Source organism: Crotalus tigris, unplaced genomic scaffold (assembly GCF_016545835.1).
Source record: "Crotalus tigris isolate CLP2741 ecotype Arizona unplaced genomic scaffold, ASM1654583v1 scf7180000019116.999743, whole genome shotgun sequence".
Lineage (NCBI taxonomy): Eukaryota > Metazoa > Chordata > Lepidosauria > Squamata > Viperidae > Crotalus > Crotalus tigris.
Genome location: NW_024097382.1, coordinates 604,500 through 626,631, shown reverse-complemented (window position 1 = coordinate 626,631; position 22,132 = coordinate 604,500). Strand labels below are relative to the sequence as shown.

At 34.3% G+C, this 22,132-nt stretch overlaps 2 protein-coding genes across 2 annotated transcripts in view; one reads left to right on the top strand and one right to left on the bottom strand.

The window, feature by feature from the left end:
* Positions 1-482: 482 nt before the first annotated feature.
* On the top strand, positions 483-2,440 carry LOC120315430. Its single transcript, XM_039359752.1, has 2 exons — positions 483-843; positions 1,501-2,440. The coding sequence occupies exons 1-2, from the start codon at positions 572-574 to the stop codon at positions 2,240-2,242; spliced, it is 1,014 nt and encodes a 337-aa protein (XP_039215686.1). The 5' UTR covers positions 483-571; the 3' UTR covers positions 2,243-2,440.
* Positions 2,441-2,973: 533 nt separating this feature from the next.
* TUBGCP3 (tubulin gamma complex associated protein 3) overlaps positions 2,974-22,132 on the bottom strand; it is an 80,706-nt gene continuing 61,547 nt past the window's right edge. Inside the window, exons 15-22 of the mRNA XM_039359740.1 lie at positions 20,092-20,227; positions 19,402-19,470; positions 17,116-17,251; positions 13,080-13,168; positions 12,797-12,928; positions 12,431-12,571; positions 10,360-10,476; positions 2,974-4,087 (exon numbers count right to left, since the gene is read on the bottom strand). Coding sequence (XP_039215674.1) covers positions 3,929-4,087; positions 10,360-10,476; positions 12,431-12,571; positions 12,797-12,928; positions 13,080-13,168; positions 17,116-17,251; positions 19,402-19,470; positions 20,092-20,227 — 979 coding nt within the window. The 3' untranslated portion in view covers positions 2,974-3,928. The remainder of the gene's footprint in view (positions 4,088-10,359; positions 10,477-12,430; positions 12,572-12,796; positions 12,929-13,079; positions 13,169-17,115; positions 17,252-19,401; positions 19,471-20,091; positions 20,228-22,132) is intronic.

Sequence of the window (22,132 nt, the reverse complement as noted above, 5' to 3'; positions counted from 1 at the left end):
TGAGCAGTCAGTAAGCAAGGATGACCTGTACTATTTTTCATAGCTGTATTTAGTAACAAAGCAAAGAACTGATACCATATGGCACATTGCTTTACATCAGCGGTCCCCAATCTTTCCAGCTTGGCGGACCGGCAGGGGGAGAGGGGATGGTTCCGTGTGAGCATGTGCGCCAGCACCCACTGCTCATAAAAATAGAACTTCGCAAACCAGTGCCTGCCGCTCATGCAAATGGAGCTTCATGCGCCAGTGTCTGGCATTCACAAAACTGGAGCTTCATGCACCAGCGCCGGGCAACTACCGCTCATGCAAATGGAGCTTCAGCACAGGGGCCAGCATCTGCTATTTGCACAAATGGAGTTTTGTGTGTGAGTGTCAGCACCCAACCCTTTTACAAATGATATATCACACACTCGAGTGCCTACCACTCAGGCAAGTGGAGCTGCGCACACATGCTTTCCCCTCACTTGCTTAGCCCGGTTCTGAACAGGCCTTGGCCCATATTGCGCCATGGCCCAGGGTTTGGGGACCACTGCTTTACATAAAGTGAATCAGATGAGTGATCTGACTTCAAATGCTTAAATGCATCAGCAAATTTTTTACCAAAATGTTTCATGAATTACAGCTCAGTTATGATAGGTCACTGTTACATTATGGAAAATATGATCTACTATTCTGTGTCATCTATTATGTCCCTTTAGGTATTCAGGATAAAAAAAGAGCAAAGGCTGCAGATCTTAAAGAACTACTAAAGCACATCATTATTGCCTGTGTAGCCGTTTCTGGTTTGATCTTAGCAGTGATAGTCCTTGTGCACATATATAATTCATTGTTTGTGAAGAAACAGTTAAGTTATTGTTTCATTCTCTTTTCCCCTCCTATCGCTGTAATTCTATATCATAACAACTCCCATCCTAATCCTTACCATTTATATAATTTAACATAGATATAACATGTTGGGTCAAACTGATACAGTAGTAGAGATTGCCAATCAAATGCAACTCGGCCATCTAAGAATCAGATGTTGAGGTTGAATATCCTGCAGAAGGAAGACATCCCAGTTCAGCCATGATGCTCCCTTCTAGGATCTTGAGACTTGTCTCTTGGCCTAAACTTTATGATGTTTAAAAACTTGTTTTAGTCTTGTGAGAAGTGGGAAGTAGAAATATGTATTTTGTATGGGCTTATTGAATGTTTATCCATCCACAATATAATTCTTGCATGTCTAATGCAGTCTTCAAAATACCATTCTGTCGGCTAGGAATCCTTCAGATGCAATAATCCCTTCTCCCTTATGGCTGATAATGAAATTATCAGTAAAAAAAATGGCAGCTTGATTAAAGCTTTCCTCCCTTTCTTGGGAAAGGAATGAAAAATAATGTTTCATCATTTGTAATCTATTCAACATTGGTCTTTTAGCTGAAATTGTCCCCAAGTTATTATTTGACATTAAGAATTCTTTATAAATAAGTTTTGTTTAAAATTATTCCTTTATCATTTTAGGAAACCAATTATAGCAAATGCTAACACTGATAAGAAGGAAGAATCTGACAAGAAGAATGAATTTGTCCAAAATAAGGAATCAAACAAACATGAAGAATGGGAAAAAACTGAGGAATCAGAAACAAATGATATGATACCACTGGAACCAAAAACACCAGCCTACAATGCTATTGACATAGAAAATCACAACAACAATAACTGTTCACCACCAGCAATTTTTCTTTCAACACATGGTGAGGATGTTACAAAGCCTTTAGAGATTCAGTCTGTTTCTTCCCCTAGCTGCCCAGCAAAACAAACAGAATTAATTCCCTTTGTTGAATCATTAGAGGAATCGCCTAATTATAGTACACATAAGAATTTCAAACTACAATCTAAACCTTTCAAATTGAATAGCACTTCCTATAATAGTCTAGAACAATATAATACATCCAGGAATCAGGACTATGAAACATATGAAGAGAAAGATAGTACTTCTCACAGAAAAAAAACAGACCATCATGTATCCTCCAGGAGTAGACCAAAATCCACACGACCCAAAAGAGCACACACTGCTCACTTATCTAAGCATCAATATTACGACAGTTTAAATTGGGTTTATGATCCTTCATCAGATAATTTCATTGCTCTAAATACAAACAAAAAAATTAATGAATCAAAAATGTTCCAGTTTGATGGCACAGAGTGTACATGTTTTCAGCATCACAAATATGGTTCTGGTACAGATTCGTACTCTGACTAGAAAAACAAGTGAATAGCAAGGAGTTATTTATTCTATTTAACCAATGTCCAGAAGCATTTAGTCTAAATGTTTTTACCAACAGTAATCATGATGAAACCCTATAGTATGCTGATCAATCATACTGAAATCATGCTTAGGATTAATAAAATTAGATTTGACACTTTTGAGTTGTAGGAATTGCTAATCCAGCTTCTTGGATTTGCTCAGTTAAAGCACAAGTTAATTTAATTATAATATTTGCTCAAATTCTTTATCTGGCACTTTTCAAATTCCTAATTTGAAAAAGTGGACCAAACTAGTATAATGCACTCTGCAATGACAAATACCTTTTGGTATATGTAAGCCAAAGCAAAACTGCACATATATTGAATGTTTTGGGCAAATTGAAACACTGTTGAAGTGAAAGATGGATATTGACACATCAGATACATGTGAACTGGAAAAGAACTGGAAATATAGGGAAGAATACAAAGATTTGGGTTTTTGATTTTTTTTCTATTTAAAAATACCCACACAATGAATAAAACAAATTCAGAAAAAATATTTTTTTTTCAGAAAATCAAAAATAATAAAGAGATATCCTTGGCTCTGTAGCCTGTGATACTGAACTTGGCTCAGCTAGGAAACCTATATGGAGACCTCAATATGAACTGGAGTCAGGCATTCCCATTTTTGAGACATATTATGTATTCCGAAAAGCTATTAGGCAAGGTAAAGAAAAGAAGGGCCTATACATTCAAAACTATTTTTATTATATAATTATTTTTTTAAAAACAGGCACTTTTCCAGTTAGAAGAAACAATAAAGTGTTTGAAAGATAATTGTGTTTATTTTCTAAGATTTTACCTGTGAATATAACAAATGGATAATTGAATGACTTGATATATAGTGGCTTCTTTACAAAAGTGTTTCCCTGTAATATTTGGACAGCAATATATAAATATTTACAATGAAAAAATAGGCAAGGAAGAGAAATAAGTAATCTTCAATATCCAAATTAATTTTGAATACATCTGATTTGAACACAAAATACTTCATTCACATCTATTTCATATTTACAAATTTAATTACTTGAGAGCACTGAATTCTTTAGAATATTTCTGCATGTTAAGTTTCTAATATGTTTCTGTATAAGCTGTTAAAAATTTCCTGGAAAAATAAATCATTGCTTTGAAAACGCTGAAAATATTAATGTAAGTAATTTATGTGATATATTTTCCCCACAATACTAAAAAAAAACCTCCAAACAAACAAAAAAACACCTTGGATACATATTTTTGACCAGCAGCAAATTTTCACAAAACTGGTTTCCAAGTTCAAATGGAAACCTGGGAACAGTGCTTACTATAAGTGGAAATGATATCCTAAAGACAAATATAAAATTACAGTGGATAATTCCTCAGAAGGTCCAAACAAAATATACTGATTTTTCAATAGCTTAACAAAACTGAAACAATTTAAATCCACTTAGTTGTATCACTTATTAAATACAGAAAGGAAACTTTTGCTTTCTCTACTGGTGTTGCACAACCACATGACTGAAAACAGGTTGTTTGCAAGAATGACAAACACTACTGCATGCCATTTGGTTTCATACTGTCAACCATCACTGCCACATCCAACAACAGTTACACTTTGAGTGATCCAGGTGAGTAATCCTGGTTATGTTTGCTGCAGAAAAAAAAATCATATGTGTGAATTACGCCGCCCTCTAGTGCCCAAAGACACCCGAAGCCTTGGTTCTCTGGCTTTATAATGTTCATTGAAATCCAGTCTAAAGCTAAGAAATCGGAGGCTTTCGTCAGAACTGGTGGTCAGGAGCACCAAGAACTGCTGTACAATGCCCTGAAAGGAGAAGGGGAAAAAAAATCAGAAGAAATTGATAATTTTAATGCAACACTAGTAGTAAATACTACCCTAAAGCAGGTTATGTATAACTTTTCAAATAACAAGCCTCACACTGAGTGCCAGGTTAATAGTCACATTTCAAAGTATTTAAGTTCATTACAAAAATCATAAAAAAACAAGTTCATTTTAAATTATTTAATAAAAGCTCATCCAATTCCTTTCTTTACTCATGAAAAACCAACTACCGGTATACTGTTCTCTCCTCCACCCAATCATATTACCACAGATCCATCCAAAGAAATAAGAAAAACAAAACTGTTTCTAAGTTAAAGGAATTGGTGATAGCTGTAAAACCAATAGCTCCTTTAGACAAATCCCTGGCTAAGTGGATTCGGCTTTAATTTTTGAAGTGAGAAAGAAAAATAAGAAAAGGAAAATCAGTGAAGAGGCCATGCAACATGTGGTGACAACCACAGGGAGATTTTGAGCTGTTACACTAGATGAGCTCAGTGGAAAACAGAATAATTGAACAATTTGTAAGAGAAAACTTGTTGGAGAGGCTATAATTGGAAAGGACAGGGACAGAAAACAGGTTCGTGACATAAGACCTAACAGTTACGGAAGTCATACCTTGGAGAATGACCAAGGCAGCTGGAAAGTGAAGAGAGAGGCTTCCTTTCTCACAGTGAGGGCAAAAGTGATGAGGCTTTCCACCAAACAAACAACACTGCTGGAAAGTGTACTGAAAGTGGGGTGGAGAACTGAGAGAGGGAAATATTTAGAATAGCCAAAGGAGAACCAGCATAGCTACAGCCAGTCAGATTAAGAGAAATTTATGAAAATGATTCCATGAGAAGTTAGCAAAAAGATACTTGAAAGGAACAAGTCGACACTTCAATATTCAAATGATTATTTTATAAGCCATTTAAAATGGATTTTTATCTTTTTAGAGCAATGCTTCCCAAACCTAGGTAAATTGCATATTAGGGGTTTTTTTTTTAGGTAACAATACATGAACCCATTATCCAATCACAACAGGCACATTTAAATTGATTTAGTGTTTTACCTATATTGGGTGAAAAGGACTTTCTCACAAGCAGTTTTGGGTAATGAAGGAAAAAGTTTGGGAGGCACTGCTTTAGAGGAAACATTAACATCTTACATAAAATCTAAGGTTAGAAAACTAATCAACTGTTGAAAAAATGAACAGAGGGCTAAGGAGAATTTCTTTTAGAAAATGATGAAATGTGGGCTTAGATTAGGTCTGCTCATAGATGCCTCAGGAGACCTTGTTCTAAAAACTATTTTAAATGGGGTCAAGATAGCAGAATAATTTGTTTTAAATAATAATCCTCTTATTAAATTAATAGGAGGTGAAAGAAAGGTTGAATTGTGAGTGTATCTCAAATAAATAAATAAGCCTCAAGAAAACATATAACCTTTCTGGATAGAGAAAAGGGCCAAAACAGTGGCTAACGTAAAAGGAAGGTAATATAACCAGTTTCTTTAATGAAGAAAGGAAAAGCCATGTCAAAGCTTAGTGTCAGTTAAGAAAAGCTACAATGAAAACACATCAGAAATGAAAAATAATTTCTAAATTGAAAATGAGAGTAACTTCAAAAGTATATGATTCATATTACTAATGTTGAAGAATAAATGGTTCCTTGAGAGAAGCAATGAAAGTTGGTCAGAAGCCATTAACTGGTTATAGTAGATACTGCTGTGCTATGTTTTTGATAAAGGTGGTTTTCATTGATTAAAAATACCATGGTTTGATTATTTGCAACATGGGAAAATATGAGAGAACTGCACAAGTGAAAGCTATGGAAGATTCCTTTATACCCTTCATTATGGTGAGAGATATAATGGGATCTGGGTTTAACTCAGAATAATTATTCTGGGCTCAGAATAAAAAGAATAAAGAAACATAAAGGGCAGGAATATAAGCATTTAAGACTGGGTCTGAAATTAATTTAGCACATCATGATTAACTGCTATGTGCCATCAAGTCTGTTTTAATTCAGCAACTATATCCATAACTCTTCTCCAGGATGATCTTTCCAATCTGGCCCTTTAGACCTTCAAACATTGTACCACTGCTGCTGTAATCAAATCGATCCACCTTGCTGCTGATCATTTACTCCCCTTTTCTTCTAATTTTCCCACCAATACAGCCTTCTCCAGAGAGTTGAGTCTTCACATAATGTGTGAAATAATCTGAGTCTGGTCATATGTGCACTTTGAGTGAGAATTCTGGGTTGATTTGGTAGATGATCCATTTGCTCATTTTCTTGGCCACTCTCAGGAGTCTTCTCCAACACCAAAGTTCAAAAGTGTCAATACTCTTGTTATCCTGTTTCATCAAAGTCCAACTTTCTTTCCATGAAGGAGAATAATACCATTGCCTATAATTTTGATCTTTGCAATCATAGATACATTATTTATTTATTTATTTATTTATGAGACTTATATACCGCTTTAAGTGCAAGCACTCTCTAAGCGGTGTACACCAGTAAGCAATGTATGTATATATTTACATTGCCCCCAACAATCTGGGTCCTCATTAGAACATCTGAATATCATTTCTAAGGTCTTCAAGCCTTAGAATGTGTTAGTGTTACTCTGTGGCATGGTTCTTGATTTTGTGTTCCTTTATTATTGATGGCTGATCCTAAAAGGCAGAAACTATGCACACCTTCACCGCCAACATTAAGATTGGTTACTGTACCTGTTGTCATTAGTTTTCTCTATATTTAATTTTAGTTTCATTTTTTTCACTGTGTTACTTTCTAGAGCTTGCAGATCATTGCATTTTCATTATCATTGGTATACTATGTGCAGATGAAAAACAAATACCTAATGCAATGGATATAAAAAATCTACACACTTGTTAAAATGACAGGATTTTGACATATAAAAAAATCAAGATAAATCACTTCAGATTTTTTTCACCTTTAATATAGCCTATAAGCTTTGCAATTCAACTGAAAAACAAACTGAAAACTTTTAGGAAGAAAAAATAAAAATAAAAAACTTACAATGAAATGGTTGCATAAGTGTGCATACTCTTTAAACTAATACTCTCTTGAAGCAACTTTTGATTTTATGACAGCATTGAATCTTTTGGGGTAGGAATCTATCAGCATGGCATATCTTGCCTTGGGAATCTTTGCCCACTCTTCCTTGCAAAAGCACTCCAGCAATGATATACCTTTGATGCACTGTAAGCTCTTTGCAGACTAGGCCTTTTGCTGTGAGGGGCAACTGAGTAAATGTCAGAAAAACTTTACTCGAACAGTTGAATTTTATATGGGCTTGATCAGAATCACTTTGATTGATGGCAGGTGTGTACTGACTACTATTTGACATCAGTTTGAGTGTGATTGGTTAATTCTGAACATCTCTAGTTATAAGAAGGAATGTACACTTATGCAACATTTTATTGTACGGGGTTTTTTTTCCTTCCCTAAAAGATTTCAGTTTGTTTTTCAATTGAATTGTATGGCTTATAGGTTATATTAAAGGTGGAAAAAATTCTGAAATGATTTATCTTAGTCTGAGTTTTTTACATCTCAAAACCTGGCATTTTAACAGATGTGTGGACTTTTATATCCACTGTACTGTATATATAAAAGGTCAGAAATCTCTCTTTATATTGAAAAATTCACCATGACAACCAGTGCAGTTTTGCAAGTTGTCAGAAGATTTTAAACATGAAGTACAAACTGCATCTCTGAGAGATTCAATGGAATTTTAAAACTGTGATAAAGATTTATCTGGCACAAAGCTCAAATGACTGGCATGACAATTTACAATGGTTTACCAACTATGAAGCACCCCAGGAATCCACATGTATTTCACTTTTTGATCTGATGTTTGGAAGGAAAGTGGTGAGCTAAGAAATAGTTGGCAAGATTGATTCCAAAAGCCAAAAGCAGATATAGTCTAGGATATTTTAAAAATCATGGCTATGATGAGTTTAGTGGGAAAATACATCACCTGATCAAAAGTTCAGTCTTAGGGAATTCCAGACAGAAGATGAAGTGATTTTATTGGTTTCCCTCAAAGTCAACAAAATGAAGATTGCATGGAAGCCCCTTACATGGAAGAGATATTGGAAGAACAGCAATATGGGTCATTACTGATCTACTGAGATTTGACCACACTAAATCACTATTGCAGGAGCTGTGCTAGCTTCCAGTTAGCTTTCAAGTGCAGTTGAAGATGCTGGTTGTCATTTTAAGCCTTACAGGGCTCAGGGCCTAGATATCTATAAGACTACCTGCCTGGATGGAATGCTATCTTCAGGAATTCTAGCCTTCTTAATGCTGTGATGTCCTAAATCCTTTGGAACAACAACAGCAGATACCTAAGCCATCTTTCCTTCCCACAGTTTCAAAGAGCTGTAAAAGTATGGCTCTTCAAAAAGGTGTTTGAGGACAAAACCATGCTGCTCTGAAAGTGGTGTGTGAATCAGACTGTTTGGTTATATTTATATTAATTGATTTTCCCCCTAATCTTCTGTATCAATATTGTTAGCTATTTAGAATCCTGAAATGTAGCTGAAATAATAAACAGAGTAGTTTAGTAAAGTAAGGATTGACAGAAGGTACATGGTGAAATTAAGGAAATCTGTTTTAAGCCATTTTAACTTATTTAATAAAAATCAATTCAGTTCCTTCTTTGGATATTGAGAACAGTGCTGTTATTCATCCTGTCATGTTTCTCATTCATTCATCTCTATTCATATTATATGAATGTGGGTATATATGTTGTATATGTAGCATCTATGCGTGTATGCATGCATACACGAACATAAATATATTAATCAATCCAGGGATTATCTCTAAAGCATCTGTTGGTTTATTGTTTACTGATTTTGAAATTCTTCCATACATACATGCAACTCTCAAAATTGTGATTTAAATTAAATCATATTGTGATTTAATTTTAAAAGAAAGAAAAACAAGGACTTCCATAAAAGAGAGAATAGATATGTGTATATTAAATACCTAAATACTGAAATTTTCTCTTCTATCATATTAAAAATTATATTTTTGTATCAACATCTGGTAAAGCTCTGGAGACCTCATTCAAAGTTCTCAGTGAGTGACACACAGCCCTCTGCGTTAAAGTGGTGCACTGTTTCTCAGCCATATGAACACCAATTCTACTCACTTTATTCCCCAGTTTCCTCCCAATGTATTTGAGTGGTGCTGGGATAGAATGAAAAACAACAACACTTTGCTACTTCCCAGAGAACTGCTTATAGATTGCTGGCTTCTAGTGGGAGAAATCCCACATTCTCTAAACTGAACCTATCTCTTATTCAAGCAATTCTCTCATTTTTTCTGCTGCAAATCAGCAATCTTGAATAGGGTCACAGAAAGGAGTAGCATCCAACAAGGTTTCATGGAGATTCCTCATTTTCTACTAGGATAGCAGTGGAAATTAGCTATTCAACTAACTCAAACATGGAAAGGATATTTTTGTACTAGTTGATTGACCATCTAACCCAGGAGTGTCAAACTGCCGGGCCATGGGCCAGACGCATCATGAGGAAACCACACCCACCCCATTGCTGGCAATGGGAGAAAAGTTCCGATACATCGCATGACATCACGTGACGTCGCAAGTTTGACATGTCTGATCTAACCAAAAAGAGAAGACTGTGGTTTCTCACTATCATTAGATGCCAGAAAGCTGAGAAACTGTCTTCTCCGGGCAATTGGACATGGCAGCAGAAGCAGCTAAGGATTCTTCTGATGCAGCTTATTCCTATTCTATAGCAATCTTTGAAAATTCCTCTCTTAAGCATTAACTGGAAATTGATAATCTTTAAGGCACATTTAATGTCTACCAATTACAACTGGAACAGTTGTATAGTTTTTAATGTAGTCAAGCAATTAAAGAAATAGCAGTTAACTCAATGAAATTAGTGCCATGGTGGTTGTGACATCTATTGCAGGAAAACACTTCTATGATGGTATAATATTGTCTATCTATAGCAGGAATGATCTGATGTAAATCCATAATATAATGAGTTATGTAAGCAGTCATATATATTGACAATGTTCGTGATATCTTTGCTTACTCTTCTAAAAATACATCCTGTTTACCAATTTTAGCAATCATAATGGAATCATACAGCATGAACAGTTTTACTATTTCCACCCAATTACAAGTCATAAAATGGTCTGAATAATGCTGCATTAAAAGATTATTTATTTTAGACAAAGATACTTAGTTCTTAATTTAAACAAAAATACCTGATAGAAATGAGTAAGTAGTCGCAGCTGTGAGCACATTTTCGGTATTGAATCTTCAAATTCTTTCATTCTTTTCATCTCTTCTTCTTGTTGTGAAGCTGTTACTCCCCATTCACCCTTAAGAATGCAATTTTTTAAAAATGGGGTGATAAATCAATAAGTACACATTTATTTATTTGTGTCCTTTGTTACACAAAGGAATACACTGATTTTTTTAGATTAATTACTATGGAACAAAGTCATAAATTTGGTTGATGGTTTCTGAATCCTGGAGGACATAAAATCAGTAGAAATTCTCTGGAAACAGTTTAACAATCATGAACCAAAAAACACCAAATACACATTTCTTGTCAAAAGACTGATAAAACTACATGAATGTTATTGTGGGAAATTAAGAATTAAAATTCTAGTGCAATGTTGCTTGGGATTTCCAATATAGAAATTTGCATTTAATTTATAAAGGAATATAAGATGGTCAGCATATAGCATATTTTTCTAAATTCTAATGAATATAATGGATTTATTTCTGAGTAGCATACTTACATATATTCAGTAAGGGGAAAATTGTTTGATCCCCTGCTGATTTTATATGTTTGCCCCCTGACAAAGAAATGATCAGTCTATAATTTTAATGGTAGGTTTATTTTAACAGTGAGAGACAGAATAACAACAAAAAAAATTTAGAAAAATGCATTTCAAAAAAGTTATAAATTGATTTGCATTTTAATGAGTGAAATAAGTATTTGACCCTTTTGCAAAACATGACTTAGTACTTGGTGACAAAACCCTTGTTGGCAATCATAGAGGTCAAGACATTTCTTGTAGTTGGCCACCAAGTTTGCACACTTCTCAAGTGGGATTTTGTCCCACTTCTCTTTGCAGATCTTCTCCAAGACATTAAGGTTTCAAGGCTGACGTTTGGCAGCTCGAACCTTCAGCTCCCTCCACAGATTTTCTACGGGATTAAGGTCTGGAGATTGGCTAGGCCACACCAGGACCTTAATTTGCTTCTTCTTGAGCCACTCCTTTGTTGCCTTGGCTATGTGTTTTGGGTCATTGCTATGCTGGAATATCTATCCACGACCCATTTTCAATGCCCTGGCTGAGGGAAGGAGGTTTGATGGTACACTTTCACCCAGTTTTCCTCTGAATCATTCAGATGTTCATTGGCAACTTTCAGATGGGCCTGTACATATGCTTTCCTGAACAGGGGGATCTTGTGGGTGCTGCAAGATTTCAGTCCTTCACAGCCTAGTGTGTTATCAATTGTTTTCTTGGTGACTATGGTCCCAGCTGCCTTGAGATCATTGACAAGATCCTTGTAGTTCTGGGCTGATTCCTCACCATTCTCATGATCATTGAAACTCCATGAGGTGAGATCTTGTATGGAGTCCCAGACTGAGGGAGATTGATAGTTATTTTGTGTTTCTCCATTTGCAAATAATCGTACCAACTGTTGTCACCTTCTCACCAAGCTGTTTGGCTATAGTCTTGTAGCCCTTCCAGCCCTGACATCCTTGGACAGCTCTTTGGTCTTGGCTATGGTGGAGAGTTTGGAGTCTGATTGATTGATTGATTGCTTCTGTGGACAGGTGTCTTTTACACAGGTAAGAAGCTGATTAGGAGCATTCCCTTTAAGAGAGTGCTCCTAATCTCAGCTTGTTATCTGTATAAAAGACACCTGGGATCCAGAAAACTTGCTGATTGATAGGGGATCAAATACTTATTTCACTCATTAAAATGCAAATCAATTTATAACTTTTCTGAAATGCGTTTTTCTGGATTGTTTTGTTGTTATTCTGTCTCTCGCTGTTAAAATAAACCTAATAAAATTATAGACTGATCATTTCTTTGTCAGTGGGCAGACATACAAAATCAGCAGGAGATCAAATAATTTTTCCCCTCACTGTACATACACACATACATACATACATACAATTGCATCTTTCTACACTGTGTTTCCACTTTTTGTTCATTACTTTTCAGGAAAAAGAACACAGGAAGCTTGTTTTATTTGAGTATCATTAAAATACAAGCAGATGCCATAGAATGCCACAGAAAGGAGCTATACCTCAAGTTCTCGCTCCTTTTTCTTTTCTTCAAACTGCAAGCGTAGCTGCAATTCCTCTAAGGCGGCTCGGTACATTGCGTTTTGCACATTTTGAAATTCAAGAATCTGATCAAAAACAGCTCGAAGCTGGTTAAGAAGCATCTATAAGAAATTGTGAAATGTAAAAATAAGATCCTACATCCACAAATATTATATTTAGTGCAAAGACAGATTCAACCGAGGTGTGCAATTCTAAGCTCTCTTATTAAGGAACAGTGGGATTTCACTTCTGAATAAATATTATACTGCACTCATTGCTAAATGAAAAAAAAGGGGCAATGAGCATAATTGTTACAGAAATAATGTTTAAATAGAGAAAAGACTTACTCTTGAATCAGTGTCCAGCAAACAGCGAGATATGATAGTATCTAGGAAGACTTCATGAGCTGCAATGATGTGATCTAAGTCCTGAGCTTGTTGGACCTTGTTCCACAGTTCATCCCATGAACATTCCAGGACCTAAGGCATAATTTTAAGTATTTAGTATAATGATGCTCTTCCTTCAGAAACTCTTTATTTAGCACACTCTTTATTCTATACGGCACTACACACATTTCTTCTCCTCAAAACAAAATCAAAATAGACTACAAAATGGTTGGTTGAAGGGTACCTCAAATGTAATATAATACTGCATTTGATGAATGAAATGGACCATTTCTGATGCCAAAACGTTACACTGATGCAGCACCCCAGAAAGCTCTGTAAGAAAATCAAAATATTTGTATATTAAAAATTAGAAGGGATTGATTCGTCTAACATTTTTTTAAAAATACAACTGAGGTTGATAACCTGCACCCTTTCTGAAAGGAATAAAATATAACAACTGATCAAAGATACTTAAAGAAAAAGCATAATATACTATATTTATACTATCATCTTTTTAATCCAATAAATTGAAGCTATAAATTCTAATAGCAGCATTGTTTCCAGTTAATAATAATATGACAAGCAGAGTCAAGTGAGAAACCAAAGTTAACTGTATACATTCCATATAATAAATGAAGCAATGCTGCTTTTTACTAAGATACCTGGTTCATTTAACTTAGTCCTGTAAGCCTGGCAGCACCTGTTCATACTTTTTTCTAACTCCACATGTAGATTGAATTTGGCACCTTCAAAATGTAAAGCTCTAGCTCTACCACTGAGCTACAACCATCTCCCAAATTGTTAGTAAGAACATGGAAAAAAAAGTATTTCAAATGGCAGAACAACAAAAACCAAAAGATAAGAAATGGTTCCTCAGAATTAGGGATGGATGAATCTGTTAATTCCCAGCTCTGCTTTTTCATTTCACTGCAGCTTATTTTAAAAAGGTGGTACAGAACAATAACAGGAATGAGAAATATTGCCTAATAAACCTATTATTTTAGAGGAATGTTCATACTTGGCCAGGGCCAATACTCTAACTCATGAGATACCTTCTTGCTTATTAACAAAAGAAAGGTGACTTTCCTCTTAGGTGGATTGACAAGTGGTTTCCAGTAGCTACTATGCTCAATGCAGGAAGGGAGAGACTTATCCTCAGAGATTATAATACTCTTTTGGGAGAGAGCTTTGCCGAAATGTTTAGGCCAAACTTTGTGAGGAAAGGAGATAAGGCTTTCTCAGTCAAGGGTATTCAAATGGGAACAAGCTTCAAAAGAAGATAAAGCCATGCCAAAGCTTTCCTTTTGCATACTAGATGTCAAAGCCTACTTGGTTGCCTTAGCCCACCTGTGACAGAGAAAGGTTAAAGAATTACTACCCTGTAGCTATTCCTTTCTATAAAAAAAATGTTTTATAGTATTTGAGATGCACAAAAAACAAAAGCCACATCATCTAATATAAAAGGAATCATACCAAGAATACAACCCGCTGAAACAATGCAATAAAGTTTCTAAGGCTTGATCTCTTCTAATGTTTATAAGGTAGCAAGAGTCTGCTTATTACTTACATGATGTAATAGTCTTACATCACAGATAAGACTAAAAACTGTTGAAAATAAAGGAACTGGCAAGTGTGTGAATTATTAATTATATTGTAGCTGAAAAGCATGGATGTCTTCAAATTTAGCTTTTGTAGGACTACCACATCTGGATGACCATTTGTTGGTAGCAAAGAGACAGAAAATCTAACTTCTTCTGCAACTCAGGTCTGATAGACTTAGCTTAGTGCTTAAAAGGGAGTGCTTACTGAGCTGATTTTAATCCTTGTTGTAATGCCTGAACAGGGTTTTGCTCTTCCCTGTCTCTGTCTCTTTACTTCATTTCCATCCAGTTTTGTGGCCTTCCTTCTCCATCCTGGCCTTCTGGCAAATACAGGCAAACACATGGACAGATATATATGTCTTTGTGTATACTGTAAATTTCAGCCTAAATCAATCCATTATGGATAAAGGCCTCTTAATTGAAGGTTATGAATGGTTCTAATGAAGGATTCAAACTGGTTCTCATGAACCAGTTTGGTGTGGTGATTAAAGAGCTGTAATAGAAGCGTGGTCTTTTATGGTTATGGTCTTTTATCATGGAAGCCAGCTGGTAAATTTTGAGCCAGTCACTTGCTATCAGCAATATTGTAGACTGCGAAACAAAAAATAAAACAGCTACCACACTCCATCTGGTGGATTGTGGTTCATAACTCACAAATGTGTAACAATCTTACATTCAGTGTAATGGAACTACATTGAAAATTTCCATCAACAACTGACTTAACTGATCAAAATATTTAATCAATTAAACCAATAATTATAAGCTCTCGGTTGTTTAAAAAAATGAATGTTCCACAATATTGATTTATTTTTAAAATTATCTAACAATCTCACCAGTATGGTTGCTTATAAAATAAATACTCATTTAATCTTCAGAAATTTAAACTTCTTATAGGCCTGAAGAAGAACTACCCAACAAACCTATACCGGTAGTCCTTGCTTATTAACTACCTTGTTTAGCGAATGTTCAAAATTACAATGGTATTTAAAAAAACCACCTAACTAATCCTTGCATTTACAAATGTCACAATGTCTTTCAGTCATGAGATTGCTATTTACGTTCTTTGCAAGTGGTGCACATTTATGATCACTGCAGGGCTTCATGATCACAGGATTGCTATTCAGATGCTTTGCAACCATCTTGGGACAACCAGAGTTAATAAAAACGGCAGAAGTAAAACTGTAGGTAGAAATAACTTATAGCCATATGGTGTTTTAATTAGCAACCATGTTTAGTGACAAAGTTGCTGGTAAAATGAAGTTTTCCAATTAGAAAATGGGAGCACCTGACCAACTTTGGCAGGATGCTGAGGTGAACTGAGGACCACCAGGGAGTTATAAGGCTTCAAACTAGAATGCAAAAGAGTTGAAATAACATTCCAGAGCCCATTTCCGTAGGCAAATCACTAACACATTGTTGTCAAATAGTACAATATGGATTTTTACATACAGTCAAAAGCTCAACCAGCTTTTTACTTTTAACTGAAGCTGCAATAAAAAATTATAAAGAAAAAATAAACACTCTAAAATAAAGGAAACATAACAAAAACAATGAGATTTCAATAGGGCAGTGCAGTGGCAGAAATGTCCAGTGTCATTATATACTGCTTTGGCAGAAGGTATCTCCCGAGATTAGAGAATAAAGAAGTACGAATATTCCTATTCAGCATATCCATAGTTGCAGATAATTAACACACATATTCTACCAGCCCAGTGTCTTAAACAATACCCCTTGCTTTCTATAAATGGCTATGTCACAGTGAAAGTGAAGAACTGCATCATTTTCTGAATAGATGCCTTACACATGAAATGAACTCTAACTTAGCATCCCCTCTACCACATCCAGGCTGCCATCCAGAGCCCCACAATGCCAGTGTGGCAGGAGAAGATGAAAAACGAAAGGATAGACATTAAAAACTCAAAACTGTAAAGTACTACTCACAAAGACTTGCTTGCTGATATCTATGGAATGTGATAAGCTTTACCCCCATTGTATTTGGTTAGTAAATAAACAAAATATCTAAATGTATACATAAATTTAATTTATTTACAAATTAAATAAAATTTATATAAATAAATATTGGGCTAGTTTGCAAATGTTGCCCCCTTCTGGTAAAAAAAACTACTCAAGCTGTCAGTGTTATGGGTTTTTCTGTGCAAACGCTGGAGGGAGGATAAATTACTACTACCCACGTGGAAACCCTAACCAATAGAAGGCCGCTATCCTTTTGGGAAACTGACTTCTATATTTATTCTGAATATAAAGGTTAGAAGGTAGCTAATTAGTAAAAAATAATAATTTCCACAACTTTTATATACCATGTAAAATATGCAATTGGGTTTTTTTCTATTGTAATAAAGTAGCAACTAATAGCAAGTTTATCTAAGCCAGGGGTAGGCAACCTTGGCTCTTTTATGACTCGTGGACTTCAACTCCCAGAATTCCTGAGCCAGCTTGGCTCAGACAGAACATCATTAGAGCCTATTCATTTTGAATTTAATTAAATCAGTTCAATGATCACAATGTACCAGAATGTATTCTAAGAACATACTCTAAACTTACTCTAAGTTTACTTTAAACTTCCAGAATAACCTGAAGAATATTCTCTTCTATTGATAATCTGAATTATGGATAGAAAACAGCAACTGATGTAATTATGCACTGAACTTAATCCCTTACCAGGCATATTTTTTAGAAGTTTTGCATTGCACATATGTCCTTTCCATATGTCAGTAAGAATATATTCCATCCGTTTTGCTCTCCATAGGAAGTTAAACACCCTCAGATAGTGGCTCATACACTCTCGTGTAAACATCTGCAAATAATAGCAACATTCGATCATAACCTTTAAAACGTCAAGTACTGCTGCTTCCATTGCTTCAAGTATATCTATTAAAGGATAGTGCAACCCAGAGCTTCTTTTGCACAACACAAATCCCCATCATGCTGTTTTCCTTGTATTTATTGTAGCACAGAGGAACAAGAGAAATCCTTACGTACTAATGTGAAACTTCTTAATAACAAGACTGTAACTTGACTGAGTCTTTGTATTCAGAACCCATAACTCAGCTTCTTGAGTCAATTAAGATCATTGACTCAAGAAGCTGAGTTATGGGTTCTGAATACAAAGACTCAGTCAAGTTACAGTCTTATTATTAAGAAGTTTCACATTAGTACGTAAGGATTTCTCTTGTTCCTCTGTGCTACAATAAATACAAGGAAAACAGCATGATGGGGATTTGTGTTGTGCAAAAGAAGCCCTGGGTTCATTTATCTCAGCTTCCCTAGATTCAAGGGCTTTTGTACCTGATCCTCAGAGCATCTTCAGCCAAAATAAGGAGTTACGACAAACCTTTTACTAAATACACATATTCTGAATGCACCAAAAAGTTAAGGTCTGTGCTGCAGTCATGATTAGCTACTGCTTCAGTTCCTGATCTGAGTAGATAGGGAAAATAGTCCCATTAATCCCCCTCTACAATTTCTGTATGCTGTTTCATTACTAGAAATAATTGAAGATATAGAAAATAAGACATTTTATTGGATGAATAAATCTTTGTGTTGTAACAAATAGCTAAGTTTCAGTTGTTAGCATCCTCCCAAAGTAGTAAAATCTCCCTTTCCTTGATCCTTACTGTCTCAAACTGTGTTTTAATGCCTGTTGAAATAATGATTTGTGTTCATTAACTGAAAGATCTTTTGATAAAATCTGAGAGATTTTTGCATCTAACTCGATGTTTAGAAAACAGTTGCTGCTTTTTTTTTCACCTCTTATCTATAGATCAATCTGAGAAATGCAAAGCTTCAAGGGCCAAGAGCATATTTTATAACCCAGAAAAAAAAAAATCATCATTTGAATCAAATTTTCTACATTTTGACATCTTTGCCTAGTATACAAAAGTAAATAAAATATTAGAGTTCTAATCATAAAGAACTATGCTTATTTTCATGTTTTATTTGATATCATAACAACCTTAAACAATTAGATTATGAGTGGTGGATGGAAACTGAAAAAATGATTTATCAAAGCAAGATATAATTGTTTTTATTGATAGATGTTTATATACTTCCCTTGCCCAAGATTCCAATGTTTACTGGGCTTCTTTATTTTCATGATATATAGCTTTAAATTCTGTTCCTTATATAGGTTGGGTTGATTTGTTTAAGGAATAATCACATTGAAGAATATTATATTATAAACTATAGCTATAATAAAATCTTTCCACTACCTTTCAATTCTCAACATGTAAAAGGTTTATTATAATGAAAGGAAAATACATTAAATGGTTAACAGCATGCTACAACAAAAATTAAATATTAAGGAACTGATTACATAGCTCTATAACTACTCATAACTTATGGAGAAGGATATAGAATGTACAAATGGATTAACAGATGTTAAGTTAGATATTATCTTCCTTTGATTAAACTATATGTAGCAAATACCTTCTGACCAAACTTTCATTTTTGACACCTCGTTCACAGTGCACTGTTATTCTTTACATATAGTAAAAGCATTTGGAACAATGGTGCTATTTTCTCATCTGTTTTAATGAATACTATATATCACATTTATTTAAAGAGAACAAATAGGTTCCCTAAAATACATTTTATAGTTCACACAAATTATCCCAAATTAGTTGCTACAGTTTTAGAATAATGGCTGAAAATGAAAATCCATTTATTAAGTACTTTCTAAAATCTCCGACAGAGCAAATGAATTATTTATTTCAAATAATGACGGTCTTAAAATGTAGCATTTTAACACTCATTAATAATTTAGGAAATTGAAATTTTGGCTGTACTCTTAATACAATGAGTACATCAAAGATATCAAGCAATCTCTTTAATCATGTACTTCTAAAAGTACAAAGGCTATTTTAATAACAAGTATTTAGAGAACTAAGTAGCTAATTTTAGGTAGGAGGGGATCAGAAATGTACAAACTGAGCTATACATCCTTACCGTTGCAATTGGCCCATCAACATGATAGTCTAAACTGAAAACATCCCAACCAGTATCACCTGGAGACACCTTTAAAAAAAGTTATAAATATTTAAGCAAATCAGTTACATAGTTATTTAGCTATTTTCCCAAAGGAATCATGATCTAGCATTTAGTAATGATCAGTGGTCAATTGCCAAGACATAGTGGGTAAAAGAAAGACCAGCCTTATTTAACCAATCTAAAATGTTAGACTAGGAGATAATTCTATTTGTCAGTACACAGAATAAAGGAAATATAACTGTGACATTTTCTGTTCAGATAAGCAAAAAGGACAATGATGAAGTTCCATTTATAACAAATCAGACTGAATAATGCAGCATCTTAACAAAACTATATCAGAATAAATTCAGCAGAACTGTAATTTAGGCCATACACCACACTGTAAGCCCATATACATTATGAGTATGCTTAATTTGGATTATAGCCTTATGTTTTCATTATCGAACATACTGCACAGTAATATCTATAACTGTCTAAGTACTAGGACTCATTTTTCAGTGAAATAACAATTAATGAAAGGTCAAGAAAATCTGACAATCCAGAAAGATGATAATACTTTGGATGCTGCTGACCTCAGAGTATATTTTTCTTACTTTTGACAAATCAAATCTAAAGCTATCATGAAATATTAAAATGGCGCAGAAATACCTCCAAAAGTCTAACATCCAAGCGTTTGAGGATCTCGGGATTATCAAACTGTGCATTAGTTGCCCTGACAGCTGTTTCAAGGATTCCTGTCAGATTATGCTGATACAAGGTTGTAGCTGGTCTCGCAAGTTCTGGCCTATTTTTAAATAATATAAATAAAAGACAGATATGTCATTGTTATTATACCCCATTTCCATCCAGCTGTAGATGCAATAGTTTTACAATCAGTTGTAAAACTGCACAAAAGAATATGCACATTTTCAAGTTTTCTACATCACATTATTTTTTGTAGTTGCAAATACTATAAATTTCAACAACAGCAACAACTCTAATCCACCAATCATTCATATTTCAGTTCATATCCAGGGGTCAGGATGCAGAAGCCAATGAAAATACCCATAGCAGTTTCTTCCATTCGTGTTCAACTGAATTCCTACAGAAACTGATTGTGTTTTTCAAACTTCAGGTCATATCTGAATTAACCTATTAGCACTGCAACACATTTTTTCCTTTAATATAAAATCTTTTTAGATGATGCATTCTTTTCTTCTGCTCCTATTTTTAAAGGATTTTCTTATTTTCCTCTTTTTAAACAAGTATACCCTGTGGGGCTAGGAAGAGATAGTGACATAAAATGACTACAGAAGAATGCTTCCAAACAGCTACACTATCTATAGTTTTGGGGAACTTCTTTATATAAAAGATGGTTGTCCTATCTAGAATCGATTAGTTCAAAATATATATTGTAAAAATTGATAAGAAAATATCGCTTTTGTATTCCAAAAACTGTTTTAGATTTTAAATTTAGTGACAAAGACTATGCAGTTGTGCTTTTTGTATTAAAGAATATTTAGAACCAAAGCTTATATTCCCAGAACCTGAAATAGCAAATTAAAAATTCCATGTCAAAAAGTGTTTATTTCCATTAATCCACAACTCTCCAGTGTTTGACACACCAAAATGTTGTGCCAATTTTCTGTCTCATTATCAGTCCCTGCTGCACTTGAGTGTAGTGATGTTACACCAATTCAGCTCTTGGACAAATAGACATCTCTTTGATGTCTGGCAAGCAAATGGAATCCTTTGTAATGAAAAATTGGCATTATTGAAGAAAAAGAAATGTAACATGTAGAAAGTCTGTAATTATACTATTGAAATGCCATTGTAAAAGAAAATCCAAGATGCTTTTAAAAATATTGACACCAAGGGAAGTAGGTGGGGTGCTGAATTTAAAAATATGGGATCCAGGAGTTTTAAAAGCTTGGGATCTGAATAGACATTTAAATAAATATATCATGATATATTCATCAAAAGGTAGTCTTTATTTTCTCTTTGTCAAAATATTACTCAGTGATAGCAGCCACCGAATAGTAAAATCCAGAGTGCAGAATTTAAAGTTTTATATCTTCAGGATTTATTTGGCAGCCTGCATGCTGAGGCAATAAATAACAGAAGATACCATATAAATTTAATATCATGGCAATTCTTATTCTCAAATTTACAATCTAAGATGCTGAAAAACAAAACAAGAAGAATGAGAGAATCAATTAAAATTAATGTAGAAAAAAGAGCAATTTTAAAAGATTTGATTGATACTGTTAATGGCTGATGCACAAACAATTCAAATAGTGCAATCCATTCTCTATTTTATAACGTATATATGAAGTCTAATCATGTCCGAAGTTATCTTAGTGAAAAGGTATAATGTAAATTTAATAAAGTTTTAAATACAGAGAATGAGAAGGATTATATTTTATATTAATAGTGCAATCTTATGAACATTTATTACGCAGTAAATGTAGCTGTTTGAACTAAAAGAATCTTACTTTTGAGTGTACACAGATAGGATTGTACCATCAGGCTGCAATCCTATGCACACTCACCTGAAAGTAAGTTGAATGCATGGTTAATATTATATGAAGAACTTTCAAAAACTTTTAAAAGAACAGATACAAGAGATCAGCTTTTTAAAATTTGGGAAAACTGTTCCACCAAAATTTAAAAGAACCAAATGTTTCCCAATAAAAACTTGAAAAAAAAA